General features: G+C 35.0%; 2 protein-coding genes across 25 annotated transcripts in view; one reads left to right on the top strand and one right to left on the bottom strand.

Moving 5' to 3' along the window:
- The window catches only part of FMRFaR (FMRFamide Receptor), a 50,154-nt gene that overhangs the window by 21,608 nt on the left and 13,139 nt on the right, over positions 1-15,407 (top strand). For 11 of the 12 annotated variants that reach the window (XM_081985985.1, XM_081985996.1, XM_081985990.1 and 8 more), the window contains 3 exons: positions 3,481-3,854; positions 4,620-4,726; positions 4,907-5,796. In XM_081985985.1, the coding sequence (XP_081842111.1) occupies positions 3,481-3,854; positions 4,620-4,726; positions 4,907-4,995 (570 nt within the window). In that variant the 3' untranslated portion in view covers positions 4,996-5,796. Of the gene's footprint in view, positions 1-3,480; positions 3,855-4,619; positions 4,727-4,906; positions 5,797-15,407 lie in introns of those variants that run through there. The other variant, XM_081985997.1, reaches the window with a different exon arrangement.
- Positions 8,215-15,407, bottom strand: part of mmd (disintegrin and metalloproteinase domain-containing protein mind-meld) — a 164,429-nt gene continuing 157,236 nt past the window's right edge. For 12 of the 13 annotated variants that reach the window (XM_081985895.1, XM_081985888.1, XM_081985892.1 and 9 more), the window contains 4 exons: positions 14,075-14,273; positions 13,837-14,020; positions 13,225-13,398; positions 8,215-11,784 (listed from right to left, as the gene is read on the bottom strand). In XM_081985895.1, the coding sequence (XP_081842021.1) occupies positions 11,694-11,784; positions 13,225-13,398; positions 13,837-14,020; positions 14,075-14,273 (648 nt within the window). In that variant the 3' untranslated portion in view covers positions 8,215-11,693. The remainder of the gene's footprint in view (positions 11,785-13,224; positions 13,399-13,836; positions 14,021-14,074; positions 14,274-15,407) is intronic. The other variant, XR_014179144.1, reaches the window with a different exon arrangement.

Genomic DNA, 15,407 nt, shown 5'->3' on the forward strand with positions numbered 1-15,407 from the left:
TCCGGGGGTTTTCTTGTTCGAGAAAAATTGTAATTTTGCTAAAAAATCGTTGAAACGATAGCCGCAAACTTGGAAATGACACTCATCTCATTCTGTCTGTGAGGAATTTTTAATTAGCCTTTTTTTGTGCTGATTTCATTCATTTTGAATTAAAAGACACTTTTGTTATGATTATTGGTTTGAAATACTCATTCGAACAAACAAATCCAGCTGGCAGGGAATTTTCTAGATGGGAATGGCAAAAGCATCCTCGTAAAGTTCCACGCTTCATTAAATCTCACGTTATTTTGCTGCATTTCGCTGAGAACTCTTCATGTAATTGAATGCAGTTTTTTTCGAACTTCAAGAATTCTTGAAAGAAGAAAGAAAGTTATTTTTGTGATTAGTTGGCGCAAAAACATTACAAAATGTCATTTTCTGTTGAAATTTAGCGCCTTAAAATATGTTGGCAACATTGGCTAAACCGGGCAAACCAATTCATCAAGTCAACTGGGCTCGCTAGAGAGTTGGTCAGGTGATATACGTCATACTTGAAATCAAAGGAGGCTTGTAACTGTAATTCTTGCACATTCTAGGCATTTTTCGACTGTTTTGATATTAGTCACAGATATCACGTGGTTTTTGGATGATAATGTAGCTAGACAGTCACGTGACCACTGTCAAAATAACTGAAGAAAACTTTTCTAAACTTTTTGCAACTTTTGAGCCCAGTTTGTCAGTCATGAACAACAGCTTGTCAAATGTAGTAGAAAATTACTGTTTTAAGCACATTTTTGGAATCCTCATTAAATTTCCTTCTCAATAACGTGAAAAAATACTACAAAATTTGATAATTAGTGAGAAAAGTGGTGTCAAAATTTGAAAGGACAGTTAGGGACAAAATTTACTTTAAAACCCACTTGGAGTGAGAAAATTACTGTTTTAAGCACATTTTTGGAATCCTCATTAAATTTCCTTCTCAATAACGTGAAAAAATACTACAAAATTTGGTACAGACAGAGAGAAATGTGGTGTCAAAGTTTAAAAAGACAGTCAATGACAAAATCTCCTATAAAACCCACTTGGAGTGATAAAATTACTGTTTTTAACTACATTTTTGGAATCCTCATTAAATTTCCTATTAAATGACATAAAAAACATTACAATATTTGGTACAGTCAGGGAAAAAAGCGGTGTCAAAATTTGAACTGTCAAAAACAGAGCTTCAAAACACAGTCAACGACAAAATCTCCTATAAAACCCACTTGGAGTGAGAAAATTACTGTTTTAACTACATATTTGGAATCCTCATTAAATTTCCTATCAAATGACATAAAAAACATTACAATATTTGGTACAGTCAGGGAAAAAAGCGGTGTCAAAATTTGAACTGTCAAAAACAGAGCTTCAAAACACAGTCAACGACAAAATCTCCTATAAAACCCACTTGGAGTGAGAAAATTACTGTTTTAAGCACATTTTTGGAATCCTCATTAAATTTCCTATCCAATAACCTAAAAAACACTGTAAAATTTGGTACAGACAGGGAGAAATGTGGTGTCAAAGTTTAAAAAGACAGTCAATGCCAAAATCTCTTATAAAACCCACTTGGAGTGAGAAAATTACTATTTTAACTACATTTTTCGAAGTCTTATTAAATTTCCTACCAAATGACATAAAAAACATTACAATATTTAGTACAGTCAGGGAGAAGAGCGGTGTCGAAATTTGAGTTGTCAGAAACAGAGCTTGAAAGGACAGTCAGGGGCAAAATTGACTATAAAACTCACTTGGAATGAGAAAATTACTGTTTTAAGTACATTTTTGGAATCCTCATTAAATTTCCTATCAAATGACATAGAAAACATTACAATATTTGGTACAGTCAGGGAGAAAAACGGTGTCGAAATTTGAATTGTCAGAAACAGAGCTTGAAAGGACAGTCAGGGGCAAAATTGACTTTAACACTCCCTTATAGTGAGAAAATTACTGTTTTAAGTACATTTTTGGAATCCTCATTAAATTTCCTATCAAATGACATAGAAAACATTACAATATTTGGTACAGTCAGGGAGAAAAGCGGTGTCAAAGTTTGAAAGACAGTCAAGGACAAAATCTCTTATAAAGCCCACTTGGAGTGATAAAATTACTGTTTTATCTACATTTTCGGAATCCTCATTAAATTTCCTATCAAATGACATAAAAAACATTAAAATATTTAGTACAGTCAGAGAGAAAAGCAGTGTTAAAATTTGAACTGTCAGAAACAGAGCTTGGAAGGACAGTTAGGGACATAATCGACTTTAAAATGTACTTGGAGTGAGAAAATTACTGTTTTAAGCACATTTTTGGAATCCTCATTAAATTTCCTATCAAATGACATAAAAAACATTACAATATTTGGTACAGTCAGGGAGAATAGCGGTGCCAAAATTTGAACTGTCAGAAATAGAGCTTGAAAGAACCGTTAGGTACAAAATCGACTTTAAAACCCACTTGGAGTGAGAAAATTACTGTTTTAAGGACATTTTTTGAATCCTCATTAAATTTCCTATCAAATGACATAAAAAACATTGCAATATTTGGTACAGTCAGGGAGAAAAGCGGTGTCAAAGTTTGAAAGACAGTCAAGGACAAAATCTCCTATAAAGCCCACTTGGAGTGATAAAATTACTGTTTTATCTACATTTTCGGAATCCTCATTAAATTTCCTATCTAATGACATAAAAAACATTAAAATATTTAGTACAGTCAGAGAGAAAAGCAGTGTTAAAATTTGAACTGTCAGAAACAGAGCTTGAAAGGACAGTTAGGGACAAAATCGACTTTAAAATGTACTTGTAGTGAGAAAATTACTGTTTTAACCACATTTTTGGAATCCTCATGAAATTTCCTATCAAATGACATAGAAAACATTACAATATTTAGTACAGTCAGGGAGAAAAGCGGTGTCAAAATTTGAATTCCCAGAAACAGAGCTTGAAAGGACAGTCAAGGGCAAAATCGATTTTAACACTCACTTGGAGTGATAATATTACTGTTTTAACCACATTTTTGGAATCCTCATTAAATTTCCTATCAAATAGCATAGAAAACATTACAATATTTGGTACAGTCAGGGAGAAAAGCGGTGTCAAAATTTGAACTCTCAGAAACAGAGCTTGAAAGGACAGTCAGGGGCAAAATCGACTTTAGCACTCACTTAGAGTTGGAAAATTACTGTTTTAACCACATTTTTGGAATCCTCATTAAATTTCCTATCCAATAACCTAAAAAAACACTACAAATTTTGGTGCATTTGGTCAGAAAGTTGTGTCAAAATTTGAATTGCCAGAAACACAGTATTTGTAAGTTACCAGTCAAATTTTTTTGGTAAAGTAAAATATTTACCCATTCTCAGCTAAAATCGGTAAAAGTAACTAAGGCATAATAACAATCAAATCAAAGGTTTGTGATGAAAGACAGTCACTGTGACCAAATGACATTTGACACTTGTTGCAGGTTTTGAAAGCGAATCGCGAACGTCAACGTCTGTCGCGACTACAACAAAGAGAAATCGGCTTGGCAACAATGTTAATGTGCGTCGTTGCCGTGTTCTTCGTGTGCAATCTGCTACCAATGGTGATCAACATTGTGGAAACGTTCGAAATCCAAACGGAAGACGTGTTCGATCTGAACATGATGATCAACCTGAGCAATTTGCTGGTGACGATCAACAGTAGCGTCAATTTCGTCATTTACGTGATTTTCGGGGAGAAGTTTCAGCGGTTGTTTCTCTTTTTGTTCTGTCACAATTCGTTGTTTTTTCCTGGACGCGACTCGCCCGACGGCACCCACGAAGACAGTTTCGTGTCTAACGGAGAACGAAGTTTTCGGTAAGTTCAATTACGTCAAGGAAAGTGTTTGTTCGAACGTTATTTCCATCAAAACTGGAAAAATCCTAAAGTCAAACATTTGTCTGGATTTCTTTTCGGGGGAAATTTAGAACTCAAATATTGACGTTCATGATTCCATTCTCCATTCTCGTTGCCAGGTTAAGCACAGTGACAGCTGGTCAAACTGTGTGTCTGTCAAATTAAATTATGACATTATTAAGGTTAGATTTATATCGTTATTTAGCCTCAAGGCGCAATTTTTTCCCCCTTAACAAATTTAAGGTCTTCAGAGACTAAATTGTGGCTTATCACATAAAATGTCCATAAAGTTTGGCAGTGATGGTCTGGAATAATAAGATAAAACCGTTTAGATTACGTTCTATTTTCGTCTATATCGACTTTCATTTAATTAAACCAACTGCTTATTTCCAAATGTGAAAAACTTGGAAACACATGAAAAAAACCTTTAAATATTTATTAAACGTTAGAGGTAACGGTATAGGCGAATTCAATTTTATTCAAAGCTGAGAAAGTTAAATTGAAACCAACAAAAATTTCAATTGTACATAGCGTTGGACCTTTTGTTGTAAATATAAAAACAAGTTAATGGATTTCTTGGCTTTTGCCACATATGTGTACGTTTCAATTTCAGTCGTTTTATTAACTTTATAACTTTAAAATTGTTTTTTTGTTTAAGTCACAGCGATAACGGCTGGGAGTTTTAGAACTTCGTTTCCTTATTTACCAACTGATACTTTTTTAAAGGCTTCATCGTCAGAATACCAGCATGAGCCGAAACGGTGGTAGCAGACATAGCAGAATGAATGGGGCAAGCAGTGACAGCAGAAAGTTTACGAAAACTCCTAGTCCAGGTAAGTAAAATACTTTTGTTGTGTAAACTATACTTATTGCTTGTCCTCCAAGAGATTAATTATTGACAGTGACAGTTGCGGTGGGATCGGGTTAAACGTCAGCTAGTCAAAAATGGCGACTGGAGGACAAACAACATTGTCTCATTAACCAACTACAATCGTGATATTTATGTATTTTAGGTCCTTGCGTCTACTATCCCTCGAATCGTAACAACAAAGACATATCGACCGCTTACACCTCTCAAACGTTTATCGGAGGATCCGAATGACATTTACTGTCGACCGACGTTTGAAATCGGGGACCCGAAAAGGGCGCCCATTAAGCCCTTTTTGTATAACGTGGTAAAAAAAAAACGCTCTAAATTGGTTTCTTGCATCCCTAAGTTTACGTTGTGGACCTACCATTGTAGTTTAAACCGCCCCTTGATGTTCGGACGTTTTTGAATCAGTATTCCTAATAAATTTGCTCATCCTGTATAAATGTGTACAAGGTGAAACGTGTTTTTAGTTTGTACATTTCTAGGTAAGAAATTTCAAAGAGGGAAAGCACGATACCCTTTTACACGTAGTTGTAGTGTTTGTAGCGTTAAGGCTCAGTTGAACAATCGGTGGTTAAAGATTTAATTAGCAGAACCAGGGAACATACAGGGGTAAAATATAATAGCCTAGTCACAAGGCTTAAGGAATTATAATAGTAAAAATCAAACTCAATTTAGGACCACCCTGTATGTTAATTTAGTGCAACAAATTCGGCCAAATTAGTTTGACAGCAACAAAAGTATTGAGACTGATATATGAACAATGCTAAGCCTACTATGTGTGCGTAGTTTGATTGGTCAGAAAAGACCCAATCACAAATTACAAATAGGAGACAGGTGGGCTTATCATAAATCTTGCTCAGCAAACGTCAAGATTGTCGTTTCGGACCAAGTTATTACGTCACATTCTAGTCAGTTCTAGCCCCTAAGTTTGTACATACTATATACTATTATTATAATAAATGGAGGTAAATTAAGTACATAAAATATATGACAGCTTGAATGAAAAATAATAAATAATTCATGTGAAAATTTTGGGTCTTTTTTTGGGAGTTAATAAAAATGCTAATTTATGTGAAGAATCCTAATTGATTTGACGACGTTTTGGGATTTAATCGTTCGTCCTTGACCTTTTTTTAAGAACTTTTTAAATCGAAAAAGCGTGTGATTACTGCTAACGATTAATGGTCACGCATACTCATAATGCGTTTTTAACAAAAACGTGGCATTTTCTTCTAAAACCACACAGAATCACTGCTAAAACAAAGGATCTATGAAAGATAATTGAATTGACAAGAAACCCCCGCGTAGACTTTAATCCCCTTCAATTAATCCCTCTTCTCTAGTGTCCATGTCCGAAATAGTTAAAGAGGATTAGGAAATGAGGGTTTCATTTTATAAGGACTGATTGTTAACCCAAATTTTCTATTATTGTAAAAGCAGGATGATTATTTAAAAAAAAAAGTGACAAAATTTACGTTTGATTTGGAATTCAGCTGCAAAACTGCAAACTAATCACGGTAATGTTCGCTATTTTCCTGATTGGCTTGACATATTTTAAAGCCCCGGACATCCGAAACAAACACAACGTTAACACGGATGGGAAAAAACGTTTTTCAGTCAGTAATTCAATATCCAGAGTTCAATTCATTTTGTACATTTGATTCGGTTTTGAAAATAGAAAATGGATAAACTTGCAATTAAAATGTTTGGCAACGTCGCAATTTGTTGGCAATCCTGTACCCGATGTGTCAATTTGACGGACGACAATTTTGACGTAACGAATATCAAAGTGTTCGTTGTTTTGGCAAGTGTTTAGTGTGGCTGTGTGTGTGTGTGTGTAGTTTAGTGGAAAGTGTTCTAGTGAGTACGTGTGTGGTGTAAAGTGTTCGCAGCAGTAATTACAGCAGCAAAATGTAATTCGGACCGATACTTGATAGGAAATTAACACCAAAGGCTGAAATACGGTCAGTAATTTAGTTAAGAACGGGTTCCCGTATTCGATTATTCTAACCTAATTGTTTGCCTAATGCCCGTATTCATCTCAAAGCCTTCCTTACTCAAGGCTGCCTTGAGTTGCCCTCGGCTGTCAGGGGCCTAATTCTTGAAAGCAGGGAACGGAAATCTCGGGAGAAGTGTCGATAGAATGTGACAGAAGAAGCTGACAATAACGGGCTTCTGTCACATCTATAGGGCTTTCTCTTGATAACTCTCTTTTCAAGAATACGCACCCAGTACTCAGAGATGCTCCTCAAATAGCCCTTGAGTAAGGCGTCCCTGTAAATGATAGGAAATTGTCAACGTTCAAATATCGCATAACCTAAAACTGGAGTTGGAGTGTCAAAAAAGCTGAAGTATATTACTCTCTCTTTCTGTACTACAGATTTTAGGTAAAGTTAGACAAGAAAATATATAGTAGGTAAGGTTATGAATGAAAATTGAAAATAGGGCAATTCAAAAATATGGAATTCACAGTTTTTTGCAATTTTTTACTAATTATTATCTGAGCGAAAAGGTTTTATTAATAACTAAATAAATATATATTTTTTAAAAATAAATATGTAGTAAATGACAGTTGACGTAAATGTGCGACGTTGCCAATGTGATTAGGTTAGGTTTGTCCACTGGTGCAGCATTCGCCTAATAAATTTTGGTAAAAAAAGCAGCTTTTATCGCTTGCTGCTTTTTTGACCAATCACAAACTGAAACCGTATTTTTCTTTGGTTGCCGAAAATCCAATCGCAGTTTTCCCACCAAGTTTAATCCTCAAACAAATTGAAATTTAGGGCAGAAGACTGGAACAGATTTATTGACTGAGTCGTTCATTCAAGGCTTGCGTCGATATAGATTCGATAAAACCATTTTGACGCTCTCTCTCTCGAGTATTTACTTTTGGAATTATCATCATCGTCGTTTACCTCTCGGTTCATAGTGGAACAGGACAAATCGAGTTTCGAGTTTGTTTACTGATTTTGTTTAAACCTGAAGCGGTTTGAAGACGCGCAACTCAGTTATAACACATTTTCTAATTAAAGCCTAACTTTGAGAACACTTTAGAGGAGTTTGGTATGTAGAGTACGTTTTGTTACCCACTCGAGTAAGTATAAAATTTGCATTCGAATGTGTCACACACACAACCTGCCACCTGACCTAGAAAAGAAAATCGGCAACGCTGCACTCTTACGTCATCTCTAAGGCAACTTTGTTGTTTGACAGCTGTGACATTTATATGTACAGTAAAAATCAAAGTAAAATGTTCTGACGTAACAATGTAAATAGAATATGGCAGAAAACCAATAGAAGGTTTCTTCTCCTTAGTGGTGTGGTTTAACAAGTTCACTCATAGATGGTGCCAACGGCCAACAAAATCTCTAACCTTCACGAATCGTACGTAGATGGCAGGGTAGGCAAAACCTGTGTTCGCCAATCTGGTTAGAAAATAATACAAAATTATAAATAATATTTAATTTTATATTGTAGGCAGTGACATATTAAATAACACTATATTTACATCCTTCAACTTTCGTTTTTGTTTCACTTTTTAAAAAATCGTCTCTACCGAAACAATAAACAATGTTTTTTTTTTAAAAAAAAAGAGGTGGATTTACACTATCGAAAGTAACACCGCGTGACAGTATATACGCTAAATATTTATAAGTAGAATAAGACTAAGTTGCGTTTTCATAAGACCGTCCTAAAATCTAAAAGTAACAAAGTTGTGTGTCACTTGGTGTTACTAAAATAAAAAAAAATGAGAAAAAATTCAAGTTGGCACTTTAAAAAACAAATTAAAAGTTTTACAGGCAAATCTAATAAGCTACACTTTACCTTGTATTTTAGTTAATTATTCTTAAGTAAAATCAATTATCTCGTTTGCACATTAAATGTATTAAAGAAATAATTGATTTTTAAAACATGTAAACCGACTTAGTTTACACTTTTTTCTTTGGACGTTATAATTGACGATGAAACTGTGTTTTTAAAACTGATTTTCGAAGGTCAAAACCGATAAAAACCAAGCAAAAAAGTGCGGTAACATCAACGTTAATGCCTATATAATAGTTCACCCTATGTACACTTTTGGTTACCCTTCAATTAAAATACATTTTAAAGGGTAATATTCCTCTTTAAACTTACGTTTTTCATTTTAAACACCAGACTTTTACTCTACTGAGCATTTAGAATTTTCGTAGATGGCGATGAGATGTTTCGCTCAGTTTAGGTTTTGCAATAAAATTGAAATGTCCCTAAGTTTCGGTTAAAACGGATTTAATTCCAAAATCAATATTTTCTAAGGTGACAGAACTAGAAACTTGCATACGCATATACAAGGTGTTAATAAAACTTGTTTGTTTGTCAAATATATTAAGACACTATCAGCAAAGCAGGATTACCGTGTAACGGACAGAGAAACGTAGGTAGCATGCGCGGGAGAAAGACAGAAAACGAAAAAAAATATCAAGTAGGCCATATTTTTAGCGCGCTGTTGCCAAACGCCGTAAGTAAGTTTTTCGAGGGTATTGAATACTTACAGCGTTTGGCAACAGCGCGCTAAAAATATGGCCTACTTGATATTTTTTTCGTTTTCTGTCTTTCTCCCGCGCATGCAATTACCTACGTTTCTCTGTCAGTTACACGGTTTTCCTATGGTCGCTTTTGGATTTACCACACCGGTATACAGGATGGTCTATTAAAATATTGATTTTGGATTATATGTTATTGGCGTAAATTGTATTAAGTGTTTTGCCAGGGAACTTATAACAACAATTATCTATGTAAAGTCCCTTATATATGTCTAACACAGATATACATGTACGTGACACATAATACACTACATTGACGTTCTTTTTTATTATTAGTTATTATTATTATTATTACAAACTGAGTGCTTGTAACGAAAAAAGTGACAGTTTGAGCTTTTTTTGAGTCTAAAGTTGCTTGAAAAAGACCAATTTCGTGTGCTGTTTTAATACTAATATTTTAAAGTTAATACACTGATACAACAATAAATTAGTAAGTTCGGCCATTTTGGAAACTACTTGTTTTGTTATTTCAAGTGACTCAAAAGTAGGTATTTACCCTGTATATACCGCTATATACACATTATTAAACACATATAGTATATAACCACTTACGATTAGTGTTTGTTTTGGTTTACATGCATTTTTTTTAATGTGATATGTGTTTAAACATAACATTTTTGGTTTGAGGGGTAGTTTCAATTTTATTTCCTTATACAAGGTAATTCTAATTCGGATCTCGGAAACTATAAGAGATACAACAAAGTTTAAATTGGGGCAAAGTTGAGCAATTTAAAGCTTTTGAATATCTTTTCTCCGAATATTCATTCAAAGTAAAACAAACATCACATTAGTGTCATGCCAAAGTTTAATTTCAGCTAAAATTTGGTGTTTTTAAAAAGCCAATCCTAATCTAACTTAACACAACTTTGCCCCAATTTAAAATTTCTCGTATCTTTTATAATTTTTGGGTGAAATCAATGGTGAGGTTCAAATTTGAATTATCCGCCAGGTAATCCCATCGCCATCTTTATTATATTAAGTACTGTACATACGCTTGACCAACTTAACTTAATGACGAATTTAATTGGGGGTAATAGTTCAACTAGGAAGTGTTTTTTTTTTTTAAGCATTGAACACCCTGTATATCAGTTATTTTTAAGCTATTAAAGCGTGTGTGGAGTCGATTACAGAAGGTGTCAAAAAACCCAACAACAACAATATAATAGAATTTGTTTTTTTTTTCAATTTGCGATAAAATATAAGTGACTACCTAATAATAATAACGTTTTATTAATTATTATTTAATTAATAATAATATTGTTCGTCGAAATTAATAATTGTTTATGTATTCCTTTTTTTTGCGGCGAAATTACCCGCCTTAACGATCGTTATATCACTAAAATAGACAGGGACGAACTAGCCTCATTTTTAAATGGCAAAATTTGAGAAAAATGTCTCACATATTTTCTGGTTGGCTGTAATAATTGTGAAGTATAATTTACGTGATAATGCGGCGGATTCGTCCTGAAACATGGAACATAGTCAACGTTTGCTAGCTTAAAAACTACAATAAAAAATCGTCATTTTGTCGCCGATAACGATCGGAAATTTACAGGGAGAGCCAAGCTCAAGTTAGCTTGGTATAGTAGTTTGTCTGTGGATTTTTTACAAAACCAATTTGAGTTACATTCAAAGTGTTCAGCACAATGAGTAGATTTACGCAAATACTGTGGAAATGACTGACAGACAAAAAACGATACAAAACTAACCTAAATTTGTATTCTCTCTCTCTCTATCTAACTAAGGCGTAAAAGGTCACTTTTTTACAGCTGGATCAACTTCCAACCCCACAAATGTTTGTAAGGTTTTTTTCGTCCAAGTTAACCCAAAGTTATTAAAGTGTACCTAAAAGGGCGTCGAACCCGATTAAACTACCGTTTACACGAATTTAGAATTATTTTTTTTATGCACGATACCAACGCGGTACATGCTGATGGGGGTGCTGCATCTTACCATCGGAAATGAAATCTCAAGTCTTCTAGTAGTTTAACCAAAACCGTAGTTGTATTCGGTTACATTTCCAATCGCAAGCATTCAATCGCCTACAGCACTATAATTAATTAATAATTGTTTTTAGAAAGTCAACAACTAGGTAACAGACACTAAAAAACATGTCCGATTTTGACGGTACGACACACTTGATCGAAGATGAATTTCTTCTCTGAATCACAACACCAAATCTTCGTCGGGCTGATCGTCGACGGTCACTTCAATAGGCAATTCGGGGGGCGGAGGCGGCAGGGATAGTGCACGTTTCGAATCGGGCGGCCTCGTCAGCGAATACGTCGTTTCCGATTCCGGTTCCGGGGGCGGCCATTCGTCTTGCGCCTCCCCTGTCGCCCACTATCAGTGTTTGTATTCCGGGTAACGTTTGGGGCGGTGGATAGTCGCGTGGTCCGGATGTGGCGGCGGATGCGGTGGTCCCGGGACCGGAGCCCTATTTTACAAAGTCATTTTGATTGAATTTTGTTATCATATTATTATGAGCTTTATGTTTTAATATGCCGTGCGCTAAATGAATAATAAGAGTCAATACTTTCAGTTCAGGACATTTCTAAGAATAATCATCAAATTCTGACTTTAAAATATTTAATAGTGTCCAGATTAATAAACATGTCCTCTTGGAAGCTATGGCTAGAAAAAAGGCATATTTCGATATGTTTTTAGTTATATCAAGTTAATAATCAAGAAATAAGGAACTAGGTAGGAATTCCATCTGTGATTTACTAATAATATGCAAAACATTATAATTCTGCTATAACTGAAATTGCAACTACTTTTGTGTAATTAAAAAATAAATTAAATTATTTTAATAGAAGCTAATTTGATTTTAGTAGTTAAATTACTTAAAAGTAGTGATGAGTAAATTACCAATAAAGTAAATATATTTTGTTTTTGCCAGGAAAATTTGACCAGTAAATTATTGGTAAATTACAAGTACTGTGTTTCTGGCAGTACAAATTTTGACATCACTTTTATCCCTGACTGTACCAAATTTTGTAGTGTTTTTTCAGGTTATTAGATAGGAAATTTAATGAGGATTTTAAAAATGTGCTTAAAATAGTCATTTTCTCACTCCAAGTGGGTTTTACAGACGATTTTGTTCATGACTGTTCTTTTAAACTGTATTTCTGGCAGTTCAAATTTTGACACTAATTTTCTCCCTGACTGTACTAAATCCTGTAGTGTTTTTCAGATTATTGGATATGAAATTTAATGAGGATTCCAAAAATGTGCTTAAAAAAGTAATTTTCTCACTCCAAGTGGGTTTTACAAGCAACTTTGTGCCTGACTGTCAAACTGTGCTCAAAAGTTGCCAAAATCACGGTTTAGAAAAGTTTTCTTGCAATATTCAATAGAAAACGTGCTTCTGAGATTTATGACGGTTATTTTGACAGTGGTCACGTGACTGCCTTGCTAAATTAGCCTCCAAAAATCACGTAACATCTGTCACTAATGTCAAAACTTACCTAGAATTACAGTTTAACAGTTTTCTTATAAGTATAGTAAGACGAAGAGTATTACTTGTAAGTAGTTTCTAATTTTTTGTGTTAAAGACATTTGTAGTTTCAATGATATATTTAGAAGCAGGATTTTTAGGTAGAAAGTAAGTTAGATAGGTTTAGTTATTTACCTTAAAAATAACTTGGCATCCCTATAATAGAATTTTTATTCGAGCTTATTTATTTAAATTTTCTTTATTTACTAGAATATTAGAATGAATCTGATGCCAGTTATGATGATATTATCATGCAACTAGGAGGTGAGGGAGATTTGAGTAAATCTCATCTTCAGGATGATAATAATCATGACAATATGTTGAAAATTCTTGTAATTCGTTTTTTGGTGTTTATTCAATTAGAAACGGATTGCATACCTTGCTATACTTGGCGGTTCTTCGCTGGTCGAGCTGGTGGGAGACGGAAAGTATTCCCTCGGGGGTGGGGCGGCGGCGACAGTAACGCCGCCTCCTGCCGTTCCCGGGTGGCCGCCGACGGTGTCCTCACTGGCCCACCGGGCTAACTGCTGTTGAGCTTGAATAAATTCATCACTAGAAAACGATTAAAATGTGGCCAAGCTACCGGACCAAACACGGTAGTACACTCAATAATGATAATTATTTACAAAAAAAAATCAATATTCTAATAACTGATTTTCCAATTAAATCAATCAAATGTTACATCCACCAATTGTCCAGAAGATATTCAATAAAAACGTGACGAATGCCTGTTTTACCAACATTTGTTAACAGCTTAGCCTGCAAGTTGTGTTTTGACTGTGATATTGTTCACGTGAATTCTTATCACTTTAGCAAAGTCAATTATTGGAATATTGACTTTCCGCAAATTTTGTTCAAATTCCAGTTACATTTGGTTCCTGAAATTTGAACAAACTTTGTCCCCACCCTGTAAAAACCTCTCTATAGTTATTTATCTGACTTAACAAACGATTACAACGTTCAAACTACGAAAGAAGAGCAATTGCCTACCTTTCGCTGTCGGGGGTGTCCTGACACCCCGCACCCCCTCTTTCCTGGTCGGCTGACTCGTAAATGCCCTCCTCGTCGGGTTGTCGATATTGTGCAGGGTGGACTGATCGGGCGGGCGGCTGTCGATATCGACCGTACATAAAACGCGAATCGCGATGCGATTGATGAGAACTTTCGCTACAAGCTGCCAAATAATGATTTATTGATTTGCACAAATTGCAACAAACTTATTAATTACCTGAAGAAGATTCTTGACGATAGTGACGATCGGCTTCAGTCTCGGACATTCGAATGTCCTCCGATCCACTCGGACTCATGTGTCGGGAATGGTGCTCCAACTGTCTGATCAAGTCTTCCAGATTTCGAATGCGCAAAGTTCCGACCGCTGGAGGCCGATCGTCGTCCTCGTCCTCGTGCTCTATCACCACCTTATGCAACTAGCCACAAACCGACAAGAGTGAATGAATTCAATAGAGAGTTAAGCTTGGTTCACATGAATCCGGAACATCCGCAACACAAGGATAATAATGCCTTGAAGAAGGCTTGGCTTCAGATTGCCAATCGAATGAAAACAATAGGTATTCGGTACAGTCAGGGAAAGGAGTGCTGCCAAAGTTTGAACTGGCAGAAACACAGTGTGAAAAGACAGTCAGCGACAAAATCGTCTGTTAAACTCACTTGGAGTGAGAAAATGACAGTTTTAAGCACATTTTTGGAATCCTCATTAAATTTCTTATCCAATAGTCTAAAAAAACACCAAAAAATCGAGTATAGTCAGTTAGAAAAACAGTGTCAAAATTTGAACTGCTAGAAACACAGTTTGAAAGGACAGTCAGAGACAAAATCGCCTGTAAAACCCACTTGGAATGAGAAAATGACAGTTTTAAGCACATTTTTGGAATCCTCATTAAATTTCCTATTCAGTTACTTGGAAAAACCGTATAAAATGTGGTACAGTCTAGGAGAAAAGCAGTGTCAAATTTTGAACTAAAAGAAACACAGTTCGGAAGGACAGTCAGGGACAAAATCGCTGGTAAAACCCACTTCTAGTGAGAAAATGTTTGATTTAAGTACATTTTTGGAATCCTCATTAAATTTCTTATTCAATAGCCAAAAAAAACAAAAAACATATCGGTACAGTCATGGTGAAAAATGGTGTCAAAGTTTGAATTGTTAGAAACACAGTTTGAAAGAACAGTCAAGGACAAAATCGCCTGGAAAACCTACTTGTAGTGTGAGAATGACAGTTTTAAGTACATTTTTGGAATTCTTATTAAATTTCCTATCCAATAGCCTAAAAAATATCACTAAATTCGGTACAGTCAGGGAGAAAAGTGCTGCCAAAGTTTGAAAACACAGTCAGCGTCAAAATCGTCTGTTAAACTCACTTGGAGTGAGAAAATAACAGTTTTAAGCACATTTTTGGAATCCTCATTAAATTTCCTATCTACTAACCTAAAAAAACACTACCAAATTGAGTACAGTCAGAGAAAAAAACAGTGTCAAAGTTTGAACTAACAGAAACACAGTTTGAAAGGACAGTCAAGGACAAAATCGCCTGTAAAACCCAC

This window comes from Ips typographus, linkage group LG8, assembly GCF_016097725.1.
Source record: "Ips typographus isolate SLU linkage group LG8, UJ_Ityp_2.0, whole genome shotgun sequence".
NCBI classification, from domain to species: Eukaryota; Metazoa; Arthropoda; class Insecta; order Coleoptera; family Curculionidae; genus Ips; species Ips typographus.